The 18415-nt window shown below is 41.1% G+C and overlaps 1 protein-coding gene across 4 annotated transcripts in view; it reads right to left on the minus strand.

The window, feature by feature from the left end:
* LOC127569320 (dnaJ homolog subfamily C member 15-like) overlaps positions 1-18415 on the minus strand; it is a 33066-nt gene that overhangs the window by 14325 nt on the left and 326 nt on the right. For all 4 annotated transcript variants that reach the window (XM_052013843.1, XM_052013844.1, XM_052013841.1 and 1 more), the window contains exons 2-4: positions 6773-6974; positions 3832-3883; positions 606-679 (exon numbers count right to left, since the gene is read on the minus strand). In XM_052013843.1, the coding sequence (XP_051869803.1) occupies positions 606-679; positions 3832-3883; positions 6773-6974 (328 nt within the window). The remainder of the gene's footprint in view (positions 1-605; positions 680-3831; positions 3884-6772; positions 6975-18415) is intronic.

The raw sequence follows: 18415 nt of genomic DNA on the forward strand, positions 1-18415 counted from the left end.
TCACTACGTTCAAGAACAGCTACTTCCCTTCAACCATTTGGTTTTTGAATCAACTGGCACAACCCTAATCACTACCTCAGTACAGCAACATATGACCACTTTGCACTACAATGGACTTTTTTTTGTTCTAATTGTGTACTTTCTTGTAAAAATTGTGTATAATTTATGTTTCTCTTGTGAATGCTGCTTATCTGATGCTATGTGCCTGTGATGCTGCTACAATTAAGTTTTTCATTTCACCTGTGCGTTCATGTACTTGTGGATATGACAATACACTTGACTTTGACTTTGAGCTAGGATACTCAAAAAACTGTGCTTTTCTTTAAAATTTTAAGTTCATCAGAGACAGCAGACATTTTAATGTCTGACCTGAAAAAGAGACCCCCACTACCGACAGTCTACACTACATTAAGTCCTTGAAATAGGCTTGATGCACAACCATCCAACTCTTTAAGTATCACCTAATAGAAAACACTCACAAATTAGCATGTCCAGTGCACGCAAGTTTAATACACCCTAAAATACTTATGGTGTATTAAATCCGAATAGGCTTTGCACAAATAACACAAGTTTTGAAAAGTTATACTTGACTCTAATAAACTTACGGGACTGGGGATAGTTCTTGCTGTTTCTACAATCACTTGTTGAAGAGGTTTCCATAATCGAAATGCATGGCGACCTGGGAAAACAATATCGAGTAGATTTCTGGTCATCATTTTAATATTAAATATGATGAATGTAACAGGCGATCATGGAAAGAGGAATAGGATCCACAGCCCTTCAACGACTTTCTGCCATGGCTGATCCAAACAAGAATTTTATCTATTGCATTTTTGTATGCTTTAATATCTTCAACTAACAAACATTTATCAATTTCTGATTTAAAATTAATAACTGAGCTAGTATCTGCTGCATTTTGTGGGAAAGAGTTCCATACTACTACCATTCTTTGTGAGATTTTGATGTGAGCTTATGTCCCTTTATTCTAGAATCCTCCACCATTGGAAGAACTTTGTCTCTTTCTATGCTATCAATTCCTTTCAATATGGTCTATAAAATCACTCTATAACCATCACAGGAAATACAAGCCTATTTTTTGTAATTTCTTGTCATCTTTACAGCAATAATACAGCTTTCAAGGTTATTCTTTCTAAAGTCCAGAGGCCAAAAGAGTAATCTTACAAATGTGGTCTAACCCAGAACTTTGTTCAAAAATCAAACTGTGGAGGCAAAGGGATAGTTGATATTTCTGGTCCAGATCCTGCATCAGGACTTTGTTTAAGTGTAACAAAATAACCTCCTGTTTATATTCCAGCCCTCACTATAAAAGCTAATATTCCATAATTCTTTTCTTTTAGTTGCCTGCACCCATGGACCACATATCTTTTTAGACTTCCACTGTTCCCAAATTGTCAGCATCTTTAAAGAAAATATTGAAATCTATCCTTTAGTTTGTCTAAAATGTAAGACCTCTCATTTACTTGCACTGAAATTCATTTGCCCAGCTTTGTCTACCCAATTAATTTATCAATGTTTCTTTGTAATCCCATCACCCCTACTTCTCACTCTGTTTACCAGTAATGCAAAATAAATATTGGACACATTGTATTAATATTCCCCATGTAATCAATCTGGACTGATTCTACATCATTCATTATATGCTTTTGTTGCACTCACCTGTGTTAAGAATGCAGTCCAACCTGTCCAATGCATACCAGGAAAGAATATAATTTTTTTTTAACCTAAGGTGTTTCTTAAAGCACACACATTGAATATAATATACTTTGTATTTTGCACACAGTTGTGCTGGGGAATGAAGCACTTTTTATTTTAGATAACAAATGTCCATGTCAATTATACCCAGGTTAGGTGTTGCAGAGAGTTCCACAGTGCAACCCAGCTCCTGTCCAGAAAATACCCATATTAGGTCAAAGTGGAAATTCTTTGCATATCCTACCTTGCCATGTCAGCACTGTCTGACCGAGGTTGCTAACTCTTGCCAAGACTGCAAACTCATGTCACATTTGCTGGAAAACTTGTTTAACTTTTGTTTCTTGCTCCAAAAATACTGCCTGCCCAGCTGAGCATTTCCAGCATTTTCTGTTTTTAGTTCATAATTCCAGCATCTGTAATTTTTAAAAAATTTTCATCTCACATTGGGTCATTCCAGCCAGAAGCTATCATCCTGGGCTAAAGCAAGGTTCAGTTAATCCGTAGTGCCAGCCAGTGCTACTGCAAGAACCAATTTAACCTGGCATTTACTTAAAGAAGAGACTAAAGATAAGACACTGCTCCATGCAAAAGCAATAGAGACAAATCTGGGTCCAAGCACTTGGTAGAACCTGCAGTCTATGAACTGTTATTCTTTTCCACATAGAATAATGGTGATACTTTCACGCACACCAAAAGGAGGAAGAACTGTTTCTTCCTGCCTAAAATTGAAGGTTCGGGACAGGAAGGTTTTCTATCAAGGCCATTTAAAAAATATTCTATGCTTTTATTTCATCTTCCCAAACACAAGCACAATTAATAATTGATAAATATAACCAGGTACAATTTTTCATTTCTCAATAAAGAATCCTATTCTGTCAAAAGAAGCAGGAAAACTTAATGTTCACTGAAAATCAGATGAATCCGTTAAACTTATGGGAGATCATCTTGCATGCACAGGTCATTAAACCCTTCCATTCAATTAGAGCAATTACATTATGGCTGTAAGACTCCTTCACACATCAGAGCACACAATCCACAACTCCAGAACACCTGAAGAGATTATGGCACCTTGTCTTTCAGTTACAAATAGAATGCAAAATTGACTAATTTGACAGCATTATTGGAACATTGAGTTATTCAGGGAACCAGGGTTTGTGATCATGACTCACACGAATACACACAATTGGTTAAGTAAAAATGGAAAATGACACATGCAATGACAAATGGAAAATGAGCACTATTGGTTGGCAGGGTTTAATTGCCCCAGCAAATCTGGGAAAATATTGGAGCTCAATTTATGGAAGATTTATATAAACACAGAAAAATAGAGTAAACACTCAACAGATCAGAGAGCAGCCAAAGTAAAAACAAACTACTAATGTTTCAGGAAATGGAGAACATTATAAATGAACAATTTAAAATATATCACTCCCACAGTGAATAACCTCACCATCTGCCATATTTTTACTCTAATCTGTCTATATTCCCTTGCAGACTCAATGCATCCTTATTGGTCACCTTCCCTCCTAGTTTAGAGAATTTTAATACGTAACAGTTTGAATTTTCATCTAATTTTTTAATACATATTATGAGAGGCTGAGGCTTGTGGCTGCCTGACAGGCTGAAAATGACCCATTTGTTCCTTCACTGTTTTCTGCTCTTTAACCATTCAATTCACATTAATTTATCTCCAACATCATGAGCCCTTACTTTATGTAACAATCTTTTATGTGCCACCTTATCAAGTACCTTTTGAAAATCCAGATGTGTTATATCCGCTAGTTCCCTCTTATCTGGCTGGCTAGTCAAATCCTTAAAAATATCTCTATTAGATTTGACAAACACTGTTTCCCTTTTATAAAACAATATTGACTCTGCCTGACCATTTTATGATTTACTAAGTGCTCCATTGCCACATCCATTATAAAAATATTTTCCCAACAACTAATGTTAGAGTAACTGGTCTACCGTCTACAATTTTTATCTCCCTGCTTTCTTGAATAGCAGTGTTATATTTGTTACTTGCAAATCCATGGAGACTAATCCAGAATATGATGAATTTTAAAAGATCACCATAAATGCAGATCTACAGAGGTGCAAAGTGAAACATTGTCTTACCTGCAAATGCTGCAGCTGTGATACCAAGTCCCACTGCTATCAGTGTTCTACCCTATGAAAGGAATGAAAAGCCTTTGTTTTAGCAAAATTATGATTGGGGATAGAATCCAATAGACATTATAATAAACCAAAGTTGTATACTAATTGTTCCCTAATGAAACTTGGACATCACTGCAGAAATTCTTCAAAACAATGTCCTAGGTCCAACCATCTTTAACTGTTTCTTTATGTCAGCATTGGAGACGTTTACAATGTTCAGTTCCATTCACAGCTCTTCATACAATGAAGAAATTCGTACACTTCAAACAATGAAGCAATGCAGTAAGACCTAAACATCCAGGCTTGGGTGCTAAATGGCAAGTAACATTTGCACCACATAAGCACCAAGCAACAACTATCTCCAACAAAACAAGAATCTAACCACCCCTTTTTGTTAACAACAATACCACTATTGAATCCCCAACTGCGAGTGTCCTGGGGAGTCAGGAGAAACTGAACTATATATAAATACCATGGCTAAAAAGCAGAGGCAGGTTATTCTTCAGCAAGTACCTCAACTCTTTGCTCTCCAAGTTCTTTCCACCACCTATAAGCCGGAAGTCAGAAGTGTATTGGGATACCCTCTCCATGTACCTAGGCGGCTATAACTTGAAATATACCAGGGAAGCTTGAAACCATCCTGGAAATAGCAGCTCCCTTGATTGGTACTTCATCCACGACATTAAACATGCACTCCCTCAACTAGAGGTACAACAACATAGGTTACATTGCGGCGACCTACCAAGCCTTCTTCAACAGCGCTTCTTCAACCCAGAACCACTACAGCCAAGAAGAACAAGAGAAAAGGACAACACTACCTGAAAACTCCTCTCCAAGTCACATGGCAAGCTGACATAGAGACATTCTGCTGTTTCTTCAACATCACTGGGTCAAAATCCTGGATTCCCTGTACAGCAGCACCTTTACCTGACAGACTGGAGTGATTAAAGATAGCTTACCACTATATTCTCAATGACAATTAATAATGGCAATAAATCTTGACCTTGCCAATGAATAAAAAAATGTATAAATTTACACAGCAGTACTTCAGCCAATCATGTGCTAGGGAGAGATTTCCATTTTCCAAAACAAATGTAAATGATGCCACTTAGAAACTCTGGAGCCTAGTTGGATAAATAGCTAGAAGTTTACTGGTTCTTGCCATTAATGTGCTATGTGCCTGGCAGCTCTAAGATCTGGTTCTGGCCTTAGGTATTCTAGGCTTGTCTGCGAGTTGTCTTGCTGCAGAGTGGGAGAAGGTTCTGAGCATTTTCTGAACCAGTTACTACCGGGTCAGTTGAATGGTCAAGGATTTAAAAAGCAGTGGTGACTTTGTTGGACTGTACCTGGAAAGAGGTACAGTATGGGAATTGCAAACTACACCTATCATTTCCAATCATGAGAACAATGTATTTGTGCTGCCTGTTCAATATAACAATTTCAATGTGCAATCAGCACTAACTACAGTTTTTACTGCTAATCTCCCCAGCAGTTCAATTTCATGATGGCCGGCACCAATTCAAGCTCGCTCGTGCTGCTTACACAGTACCTTTATTTCTGAAAGGCAAGGTATACTGTGGCTGTAGTGGATGCTGGGAATCATTCATTTACTGATATTGACCGGGAAGGTGTTTAAGATTTGCACAACATAGGAGACAGTAAGTTCGATACACAAGAGACTGCAGATGCTAGAAATCTGGAGCAACACACAAAGGAGCTGGAGGAACTTAGTGGGTCGAGCAGCATCTATGGAGGGAAATGGATAGTTGACGTTTGGGGTCAAGACCCTTCATCAGGACTGCAAGTTCCCTCTTTTTTTGTTTATAGGCTTTGGCACAGGAATATGAAGATGAGGAAAAATATCCTCTTTCCGCAGGCAGTGAGGAGGCCATCAGGATACAAACTCAGAAAATAGCAGGAAGAAAAACAGAGCTGGTCAATGCCACAAATCCTGTCCAAGGCACTGGACTAGTGCTGCAAGAGTTTTAACATCACAACAGTGTTCAAGGTCAGTAAATGCATCTACAAATTCCATTTACTGCCAAATCCACAAGAAGCCTCATACATTGCTCATTTCACCACACTTCAGTGGTTTCCTTACAATCTTCATCAATCAGGACTTTGGCTGGTATCATATTTGCACTTCACCAACACACGTTAACTAAAATTTTGCATTTCACATCCTTATCACATAGCTTGGACAGTGCCAGCTCTGTTAAGAATGAACCTGAATCAGATTTATTATCACAGACATATAGTATGTCGTGAAATTTGTTGTTTTGCGGCAGCAGTACAGTGCAAGACATAAAAATTACTATAAGTTACAAAAATAAATGAATAGTGCAAAAGAGGAATAATGAGGTAATGTTCATGGGTTCATGGACAGTTCAGAAATCCGATGGCGGAAGGGAAGAAGCTGTTCCTGAAACAATAAGTGTAGGTCTTAAGGCTCCTGTACTTCCTCCCTGATGGTAGTAGTGTAAAGAGGGCATGTCCCGAATGGTGAGGGTCCTTAATGATGGATGCCGTTTTCTTGAGGCTCCACCTCTTGAAGATGTCCTCAACGGTGGGGAGTATTGTGCCTGTAATGAAGCTGGCTGAGTCTATAACCCTCCGCAGCCTCTTTCGATCCTGCGTATTGGAGCCTCCATACCAGGCAGTGATGTAACCAGTCAGAATGCTCTCCACCATACATCTATAGAAATTTGTAAGCGTCTTTGGTAACATTCAAAATCTCCTCAAACTCCTAATGATGTACTGCTGCTGGCATGCCTTCTTTGTGATTGCATCAATGTGTAGGGCCCAATATAGATCCTCTGAGATGTTGACGCCCAGTAACTCGAAGCTGTTCGTCCTTTCCACTGCTGACCCCTCAATGAATGCTGGTCTGTATTCTCCTTACCTCCCCTTCCTGATGTCCACAATCAATTCCTTGGTCTTGCTGACGTTGAGTGTGAGGTTGTTTTGTGATACCACTCAACCAGCTGATCTGTCTCACTCCTGTACGCCTCCTCATCGCCAACCGAGATTCTGCCACCAACAGTGGTGTCATCGGCATATTTATAGATGGCGTTTGAGCTGTGCCTAGCCACACAGTCATGAGTCTAGAGAGAGTAGAGCAGTGGATTAAGCATGCATCCTTGAGGTGCACCTATGTTGATTGTTGTAGTATGAAAGGCCATGGCTGTCAGATGACAGTGACAACACTGACCCCTCTGGTCAGATGATAGCATTGCTCATCGGGTTGGAAGTGACACCACTGTCAATCAAAGGTTTGGCTCCACCCCACCCATCAGGTGCAAGCATAGGTGGAGAGCACCTTTGGCAGTCTATACAGATACAGTTTGTTCAGATAGTCTATGTCGACTTCATTTGACCTTTCAGGTGGAGAGCACCTTTGTTCCTGGGTCTGCCCGATCATTGTCCTTGGTAAACACCTTTGTCTTTGACCCCCAAACCATTGGCCTGTTTGAATTACCTGAGTTAGATCCACCCAGCTCTCCAGACCTATAAAAGATGCTGCACGTGTGTAACCCTTTCTCTTTGCTGATTGCTGCCGGGGTCGAGACCACGGGTGAGAGAGTGCACTTCCACGGGACCGAGGAGGGTCCTAAGTAGATTCCCAGTAGCGTAGAGCTGTTGTTTGTCTGGATTCAGGGGGTTCAGACAACATATTTGTTTGTTTCCTGATCATTTGTACTAGTTCGTTGCGTGTGTGTGCGCGCGCGTGCACTTCACCCCCGTTGCGACTCCCTTCATGTTTCGTGATCACCCGAGTGCGAGTGTGCATTTGTTCCTTTCCATTCTGTTCCTGCGCTGTCTTTGTAAATAAAATTCTCCTTTTTAAAGTACAAAGACTGTGTGTTCAGATACCTATATCTTTGAGATCCAAAAAAACCTTTCTCATAACAATTGTCAGTGAGGAGGAGATGTTACTACTGATCCACCTGACCGTGGTCCCCCAATGAGGAAGTAGAGGATCCAGTTGCAGAGGGAGGTACAGAGGCCCAGGTATTGAAGCTTGTTGTTTAGTACTGAATGACAGATCATTGTATGACAGTCTCAAGCACACTTCCTTTTCTCCTGCACAAAAAGATGACCCACAAGCAACGGCAACAGCAGCTAACTAGCAAGGATAACGGTGTGCACCCTCATTGTTCCTAGTACTTTTTGATAGTCTGGGCAGGTGTTGGTAGAAAAGTGAGAAAACTAAGAAGCACCCTCATTCAATGTAAAATTCCCTGCTCCCAGCTCAGATACTGACACTCAGGTAATTTAGGGATTAGTTTTAGGGGCAAGATCTGCACAAGGTGAGGCACCAAGACCTTGGGGGGATGAGGGGGGGGGCAGGGGAGGAAATACTGCACAGGTACCAGTTTCCCTTAATTTCTGCTACAATGGATTCAGACAAGGACTCTGATGTGAGTAGCTTACATTTGAATGTTGTGCAAAGTAAAACGCTTGGTCCATTGGTGGACCTGTCTGGGTGCAATGGCAAAGAGCTTAGAGGAATCCTGCATAGCTTTGCACAAGGCTTTTTAAGACTATTCTTTCCAACATGGAAGCAACTTCAATGGTGCACTTGCCACAGTGTCTGCTGGTTGTTGGCTCAGGTTCCATTGCAGCATAACTACAAGCTAACCAATGCCTGAGGACTGCAGCAGAGGTTCAGAATTCTCTCCTGCAAACTCAGATTGTTGCCAGCATTCAAGATCCCACTGCTGCTATTTTGGTAGTGCCTGTTTTTACTCTCTGCTGCTCACCCATACCAGATTGCTCATGCAGTCCACACTAATCCTTCTTGACCCACAGCTGTTTGAGGTCACCCTCCTGAGAGTTCTGCAGTCTCCTCCATGGAAGGCCAGCAGCTGGCTACGAGCAGGTTGGTAGTCAGGGCAGCATGGAAAAAGAGTGCAAAGGCATACTGAACACTGGGAACAAGAGTGATTAGTTGAAGTTTAATATAATTTGGTTTGGAATTGTGTTGAACTTTGTTTTTGCACTCTGGCCATTATAAAGTGCAGCAAGAGGGTAAATGTAGGACTGCTGGAAAGTGAGGAACTGAGATTGTTTATTGGTTGCAAGGTCAAATGAAGTCGACATAGACTATCTGAACAAACTGTATCTGTATAGACTGCCACTCTTCTTCCTCCTCCTGCTGCCTTGTGACATCAGACCACCACAAAACCTGACATCCATCCCACCAACTACTGCAGGCTCAATTAGTGTTGTCCAGGCTATGGAATTTGTTGGTTGACCATGCCAATGGCCTGCAAAATTCATGCAGAGCAAGGCATTTGTAGCTACCATTTTCTTTTTCAAATGGAGACTACAGCAGACTGAAAGCACCTTGATCCTTGCCAGGACACCAGACATTGACTTGGATGATGTGCTGGGCATTGCCCACCAGGTGAACACAGATTTGCAGTACATTTTTGTGTTGACGAGTGATGCCTGCAAAGCAAGGTGCATGATTAGTGCACTATGGGGAGGCTTATAATCCTCAAGGTTGTGCACAGGTTTCTGGTTAGACAGACTAAAATATAGGCAGTTCTATTGGGAAAACGTGCTTGCCTTATACCAGACAAGTAAGGATGGGAAATTTATTTCCCCAAGGGATGCAAGTTAATCAGATGCATTAAAGAATGTAAAAAAATAAGAAATAGTATGCCACGCAACCTCTTGTACCTGCTCTGTCATTCAATAAGATCTTTTACTGCAGCACCTTTTTCCTACCTTAATTTCATATCTCTTGACAATGAAATACCTAATTTTCTCACTTTTGAACATACTCAGTGGCTGCACTTCCACAGCCCTCTTGGATGGACAATTCCAAAGATTTGCTACAATCGCTGTGAAGAAACTTCATCTCATCCAAGTCCTGAACAGCCAACCCCTTATTTTGAAACTCTTGATTTTTGGAACCTCAGACAAGGGAAACATCACCCCTCTATCTACCTCATCAGGCCCTGATAGAATCATGTAGGTTTCAATGAGATCACCTATCATTCGGCTAGAGAACAGAGACAATCTGTTTAATCTCTCCTTGTAGGACAACCCTGCTGTCAACCCCAAGAATCAATCTAGGGAACCTTTGCTGCATGGCCTCTATCCCACATACATCCTTTCCTAGGTATGTAGATCAAACATCTACACAATATTTCAGGTGCCATCCCACCACACCCCTATATAATTGCAGTAAGCTATCTTTGCCCTTGTACTTGAATTCTCTTCCAGTGAAGGCCAACATATTGTTTGCCTTCCTTGCTGCATACTGCATTCTACACATTAACTTCCAGTGATTCAATTGCAAGGACTCCTTTTCAATCTATCACCATTTAAAAAAAAACCTCTGATTTTCTATTTTTCTATCTAAGCGCACAACCTTACATTTTTCCCACCTACCATGTTCTCAACCATGCATAATATCCCCTTAAAGTCTCCTCACAACCAACACTGCCACACAGCTTAATATCATCAGCAAACTAATTACACTTAGTTCAGCAAACTAATTACACTTGGTCCCGTTATCCAAATCACTGATGTAGATTGTGAATAGCTAGGGACATGGTACCAGTCCCTGCAGCGCCCCTTTATTCCTTTGTGTTTGCTGTCCATTAACGGATCCTCAATCTGCATCAACACATTCCCCAAATCCCATGAGCTCTGCCCAATACTATTATTATTTTCTTACTGTCCTGTTAACACTTCAGTCATAATGGATTCTCGCATTTTCCATACTACTATTAGGTTAACTGGTTTATAGTTCCCTATTTTCTCCTCTCTGCTTTCTTAAATAGTGTGGTCACATTTGCTGCCTTCTAACCTACGGGGGCCAATTTGGAAATTAACAAGCAGTGCTTGCAGCCACCTCTTTTGAAACCTCAGTCATAAAGATACTGGATTACAACATCACTGCAAGTTTTTCTTATTCCAGAATTTACTTCATCGGCTGAATTTAAATGCTCCAGTCATCAAGGTGGTATTTGAACTTAGACATTAATACATACATTGCAGGCACATCCCTCCCCACCAATCAGTAGTATCTACAGGAAATGGTGTCTCAAGAAGGCAACATCCATCATCAAAAATCCCCACCATCCGGGCCATGCCATCTTCTCACAGCTACCATTGGGCAGGAGGTACAGAAGCCTGGTGTCTCACACCACCAGGTTCAAGAACAGCAACTTCCCTTCAACCATTCAGTTCTTGAACCAACCAGCAAAACCCTAATCACTACAGTTTAGCAACGCAATGACCGCTTTGCACTAAAATTGACATTTTTTGTTCTAATTGTATTCTTTCTTGCAAAAATTGTTTAATTTACGTTTTTCTTGTGAATACTGCTTATATGAAGCCATGTGCTTGTGATGCTGCTGCAAGTTTTTCATTGCACCTGTGCATACATATACTTGTGCATATGACAATAAACTTGACTTTGAACTTTAATTTTGAACTTTCAACAGCTACAAACCTATTGTATCATACTTTATGGTGGAGGATTAGGTAATAGTAATGCCTTTGGATGTCAAGAGAAACCAGGAACCTCACTGGCAGACATTGTGTCAGTAACCTGAGATGTGTACAAATAATAGGAAATATCCAGAGATCGGTACCAGTGAGGAATATTGGAGCTACTAGACTAAAAAACTTAGTCGAGCTACTTTATCATGTGGCAATGATCAGCTCGCGCCCGGATGTTGTCTGGGTTTTGCATCCAAGCACAAACTTTCATTTTCTAAGGTCTTGCAAGTGGAACTGATCATTCTGTAATCAGTAAGAAATATCCTCACTTCTGACCTTACGATGAAGGGCTAGCCATTGATGAAGCAGAGGTAATGTCAATCATCTTCCTTTGTGCAAGGAATGACCTCAGCCAGCAGAGTGGTTTCCTCTGATTCCCACTAACTGAATCCTGCCGAGTCTCCTCAATACCACACAGTCAAGTGTGAGTCAAATGCTCTGTTGTTCATGATTGGACCAACTCCTTAAAGACATCTGGAGCAAAATGATCCTTTCCAACCTAAGCATCAGTGCACAAGTTATCGACAAGTATGTGCCATTTAGCAGCTATGACATCTGCCTTTGCTAATGATTCAGAGTAGGCTGATGGAGCAGTAACTATTCACATTTAACTTGTTCTGCTTTACAAAGCCAGAATATACCTGAGAAATTTCTAGTCTACTGGGCTGAGATGCAGGTCAGGATGTTATTGCGGACCAAACCCTTTGCTGTAGGCAATGCACTCAGCCATTTCTCAATATCACGTGAAGTGTATCAAACTGGTTGAAGACAGGATTCAGTGACAGTGGGCTCCACATTTCTCTTCATTTCAAGAGTAACTCTAGTTCAGAACTATGGGATGCACACATCACTGGGAAGACCAGCATTTATTGGCCATCAGTAAATGACCTTTAGAGGATGATGATGAGCAATTTCATGAACTACTGTTATCTCCTTGTGGTGAAGGTATTTCCTCAGAGAGGGGATCTTTACAACAATCCTATAGTTCCATGGTGACTGATTATTGATTCTAGATTTTTAATATTCTGGTTTATTCAGATTAGTTAACTGAATATCAATTTCCCAGATGCTATATTGGGATTTGGACAACCTTCAGATCTTTAGTCTAGGCCTCTGGATGGCAGGTCATGTTACTGAACTACTAAGCCACTGTTCCCACCTGTAAAGTTACCTGTGAAGTGCTTTTGATCATTCTAATTATTAAACCAATGACTACCTTACTTAATGACTACAACATGGAAAGAGACCATTCAGCTCATCGAGTCTATGCTGGCAGAGCATCCCAACAGTCTCATTCCCCTTCTCTTGCTCTGTGACTTCCATTTGCCTTTCAACACCCCTTTACTTAATTCTTTTGCCACTTGGTACACTATGGCATAACTTACAGGAGACAATTAATCTGTCAGTATGTCTTTGGGATGTGGGAGGAATCCAGAGCACCTGGAGAAATCTAGAGCACCTGGAGGAATCTCATGTTTACAAGTAGAATGTGCAAACTCCACACAGACAGCATCCCAGGACACAATCAAATCTAGTTTCTAAAGCTGTGGGTGGCATTGCTAACCACTGTGCTACCATGCTCCCACATCAGTATATACTACACTGTATCTGCTCATCTGCACATGCCCAGAGCAATGCATGTACACAAAAGAAGGAATGCCCTGACAGGTTAGTCTGATAGGTACTGAAAAAGGCAGTTGTTTACCATGCTTTAGCTTAAATAACCCAAGATTCACAGCAATGGGGACAGATTAAAAACTCAGGTTGCTTAAGGTCCAGTTGAATGCTGCAATAGGAAAGGTAGAATTACTAACTTTGGTTAGGCACTAATGAAAGTCTCATGACATGGCTTTCCTGACCACTCTGTCAATATCCTTTTCACCTGCAACTGACCCTGCAATGTGTTGTTGACCCTGCTAGATTTGGAGCTGGTGTTTGTAGCGTAGGAACACAGATGCTATAATCACATTGTGTGATTTACGTAGGCTATTACACCCAATTCTGACTTTATAACAACATTCATGCTCACAGTCACCACTTCAGGATCTACTCAGCATGATGTTGTTGAAGGACATCCTAGCCCCAGCCCAGTAGGAGTTCCTCAGGGCAATGCCCTAGGCCAAACCATCTTCAGCTGCTTCTTCAATGACTTTTCTTCCATAAGGTCAGAATTGGGGATATTTATATGCTCAGTACCCTTCACAACTCCTCAGAAATGAAACAGCCATGTCGGCATGGAGCACGAAAGAGACAACATTTAAGCTTGACCCAATAAATGGGAAGTAATATTTGCCCCACTGAAGAGTTGGGCAGTGACCATTTTCAACAAGAGTCTAACCACCTACCCTTGACATGTACGTGTAGTACTATCACCCAGTCCCCCATCATCAACATCCTGGGGTTCACCCCTGACCAGAAACTCAGTTGGACCAGCCATATAAGCACATTGGCAACAAGAGCAGATCTGAGACTATTTAATTTTCAGTGAGTGATTCATCTCCTGACACCAAACCTTTCTCAGATGTTACAAGTCAGGAACATAGAGGAATACATTCCTCTTGTGTGGAGTATGGGCAGCTTCAGCAGCACTCATGAAGCTTGAACCCATCCAGGACAAAATAGCCCAAATCAGGCACCCTATCAAACACCCTAAAGATTCATTCCATCTACCACCAGTACATCACAACTGCATTGTTTACCATCTCCAAAATGCACTGCAGTTACTCATGTAGGCTTTTCTGACAACACCTCCTTAACCTGTGATCTCATCACCAAGAAGGACAAGGGCAGAGGGCATATGGGAATGTAGCAGCCAGCAGGAGGTGCTAAGTATCCCATCAAGCTCTGGGAGAACACTTTGCTGAAGAGACACTGGCAACCAAGAACAAAGAAGTACAGGTAAGGAGAGTCACGTGATCAATACTTGGTCGGTATCAAAAGATCATAGTTGAGACAGCTTTACAGCCCTGTGAACCATCTGGAGAACAAAACAAGCAAATGGGGATGTTTTGGGAACTGATATCTTGTGAAAGAGACAGTCGGATAAATTGCAAAAGTACAAACAAACATTCCGATAATTCAGGAACCAAATGGTGAAGTAATTGTGGAATGGTGCCAGGAGGAATTTGAAGAAACACTGTTATGGCTAAAGACTGGAATTACAGCTATATAAATGACAATAAAGAATTCTGAAAGGCATGTGAAGAAATATATAAAAAGGTACCTTACAAGATGACCAGCAGCAGCAACTCTAGAGACCAACCACTGAAGAAGGCGACCGAGTCAGGGACTCAGAGAAGAACTTGCCAAGTCAAACCCAGGCCAGGTTCATAAGAGTGGGTAATATCTGAATACAAGTTGTAAGTTTTGGAAATTGTGAAGATAAAGAGTTGTGTAACTAAAAGAGTCGTGAAACTGAAGAGTTAAGTAATTGTTTGAAACTATGCAATGAATCTTTGAGTTCTTTGAACTAATTGTGATTAATAAGGTATAGCTTTAAGGCAAAGTCATTGTCTAGTGTGTTTTATTGTGTGCTGCATTTAATTGGCAACAGGAACATCACCACTGACAGGTTTCCCTCAAGTCACGTACCAGCTGGATTTGGAAATATATAGCTGTTCTTTCATCATCGTATTGTCCAACACCTGGCTCCCTTCCCAACAGCATTATGGGAGTACCTGCTCTGGAAGGACTGCAGTCATCTTCGTAAGGGCAGTTGGGATTGGCAATAATTGCTGCTCTTGCCAGAGACACCCATATCATGAAAAGTAAATGAAAAAATCCTATGGCGGCCCACTTCCCAAGCGGCAGCCGCAGTTCAAACCAGCTTGCTTCTTAAAAGTGGAAGCGCATGGTGGCCGCAGAAGAGGCTGGGGTCATTACACAGGTCACTGAAACTTGCTCCATGAGACAGCATTACAGAGGAGACAGCAGGAACCAAATTTTCCAATGCAACAATTAAGAACTTGAATAATGCAAGTTCTGTCTAGATGAGCTGGATGCAATGCTGCAAAAAATTCAGTGATTCATATACCTGTCAAAGTTGCTGAACACCTCTCTAAATGTTATGTTCCACCAAATGCATTTGCTCAATGCATCATGCCCCCATCACAAAACTATTAATAATTCCCTAGGAGCATTACTGGAAGTGGCCATGATAGAGTTTGTGGCCAGCAGCATCACTGAAACCATTAAAGGTGATGATGTGCTTATTCCTGATTCTTCCCCCCCCCCCAGCCCCCCAGCCCCCCATACACAGTTCTGAAGAAAGATCTTTGACCTGAAACTTTAACTGGTTTCTCTTTCCACCAATGCTGCTTAACTGGCCAAGTTCTTCCAGCATTCTGGTTTTTGTTTCCAATTCTGATTCCAGCATCTGCAGTTTTATTTGTTTTCTCCCTACACACATCTCATCTCTTCTTAGTCCACAATCTCCCCTAATTTACAAGCTCAAATAAAGGTGGCATGGTACAATGAAGGCATTATGACTGCTTACTGGGTAGTGTGCAATGGTGGTCACAATGAACTAGGTATGGTCATGCACATGTTGGGTACTGAGGGAATGTAATATCTTCCAACTGCGGCACATCTCTGTGTTAATGGCCTGGATTTTCCTGAGAAATGCTGACAGTTGAATATAGAATTGTAAGTTTCTCTCCCAAGTGTAAGTTTGGGTTTCCCATACAAACATGAAATCCTAATTTTGTGACAGGTGTTTGTGGGGACTTCACTTGGCAAACTTCCTGCTCCTCTCTCACAAAGAAAGAAATCTGTCCACTGACGCAACTCCATGTATTTTAATCAAAAGGAATGGCTTCATGTGATTCAGTTAAGGATCTGGTGAATTATATTGTTTTAAATTAATTTGATTCATGTCAATGTTTTTAACTGAATTTAAGTATTTTATTTGCTCACATTTTAAAATTATTAACAATTTAATGATTTGATTAATATTTTTTAAAAGTAACTGACTGTATCTGAACTTCAGACTTCCTTAAATATTCAGATTCTGACCAACCCACAGGTTATGAACATAGAAGAGTACAGCACAGGAACAGGCCCTTCAACCCAGAGCACCTGCGCTGAATCTGATGCCAATTTAAACTAATCCTATCTGCTTGCATCCGGTCTCTATCCCTTCATCTCCTACCTGTTCATGTGCTTCTCTAAATACCTCTTAAATGTTGCTATTGTATCTCCTTCCACCATTTTTCCTGGCAGCATGTTCCCAGGAACCTATCACTTCCTGTGTGTAAAAAAAAAATTGCCTCGTAAATGTCCTTTAAACTTTTCTCCTCTCACCTTAAAGCTATGCCCTCTAGTATTTAACATTTCTACCCTGAGAAAAAGACTCCGACTATCTACCTTAACTATGCCCCTCATAATTTTATATCATTCTATCAGGTCACCTCTCAGCCTCCAACGCTCCAGAAGAAACAGTTCAAGTTTACCCAACCTCTTCTTAGAGCTAATATGCTCCAATCAAGGCAACATCCTGGTGAACCTCTTCTACACCCTCTCCAAAGCCTACATATCCTTCCTGTAATGCAGTGACAAGAACTCCACATAACACTCCAAATGTGGCCTAACCAAAGTTTTATACAGCTGCAATTTCCTGACTTTTATATTCAACACTCCAACCAACGAAGGCAAATATGCCATATGGCTTCTTTACTATCCTATCTACTTGTGTTGCCACCTTCAAGGAGCTAATGGACTTGCATCCCAAGATCTCTCAACATCAATGCTCCTCAGGGTCCTGCCATTTAATCTTTTGGATCAGCCTACTATAAGGGATGTTGCTGAATGCTTTATTAAAGTTCAGTTGGCTTAACCAGCTGCCAAAGATTCCTTTCAGCATTTTTGTGGACAGGGCTGGTTCTAGCTACATGATGACAATACATCCAGAAGCATCTTAAGGAAGAGAATCAGAAAGAATTCTGCAACATAGTTCTTATCAAGATGGGTTAACATGGAAGCATGTTAACAGGGATAAGGCAAGTAGAGATTGACTAGACAAATAAGCAGTGAGCATGCATGGCTCACTACTACCAGGAAATTCTGGGCCAACGTGTGGTATCTCAAAATGACAGGCATGCAACAAATAGTACCCTTTATCATTGGGAAACCTGCAATTCTCTTCAATTAATATGACTATTTGTCTGCTGCTCTCTGCCAAAGAAAATTAGACAAATTCTGCTTCTCTGAACTAAAGATCATCTGTGACCTAATACAACAGTTTGCTGCAAACTTGGAAATGCAAAAGTTCTCTGCTCCAATGTGGAAGAACCAAATAAAAGTCAAAGGTCATCAACACCTCAACAGCAAGTGTAGAGAAGACTCTCAAGGGATTCCTGGTAATGAAAGAATTGACATTTGAAGAAAGGTTGAACATATTGGGCCTACTGTCATTGGATTTTAGAAGGATGAGAGGTAATCTTATTGAAACAATGTAAGATTCTGGGGGATACTGACAGGATGAATATTAAGAGGATATTTTTTCCTAGTTGGGTTACATAGAATTAGGGGGCATGTTTTCCCAATAAGGAATGAATCATTTAAGTGGGAGATGAAGAGGAATTTTTTCTCTCAGGCTCTTTGGAATTCTGTACTGCAGAGCAGTGGAAACGGAGATTGACAGTGATAGACAGTTGCACTACAAGGGAATCATAGAGTATGGAGAGAAAATGGGAGAGCAGAGCAAGGCCAAGATTGGATCAGCTATGATCTTATTGAATGGCAGAGCTGGTCCAATTTGGCTACTCTTGCTCCTGTTTCCTAAATTCTTAATTAAAGCACGTGGGGAAAGCTGCACTGCCGACGACCAGTCTGGCAGCGCTAGAGCCAAATCAATATCGTCTGTCATCGCCTGGCTACCTGTTTCGGTCGAGAGTATCACACATATTGGCGCCCTTTCCAACATGACGGTCACACCAACATATTGCAGCTGAACGTGCGCACGTTTCACCCGCTAAACTGCGACACGCAGTAGCATTCCGCAGCCAATGGCTTTTGGTGAGGA

This window comes from Pristis pectinata, chromosome 4, assembly GCF_009764475.1.
Source record: "Pristis pectinata isolate sPriPec2 chromosome 4, sPriPec2.1.pri, whole genome shotgun sequence".
NCBI lineage: Eukaryota > Metazoa > Chordata > Chondrichthyes > Rhinopristiformes > Pristidae > Pristis > Pristis pectinata.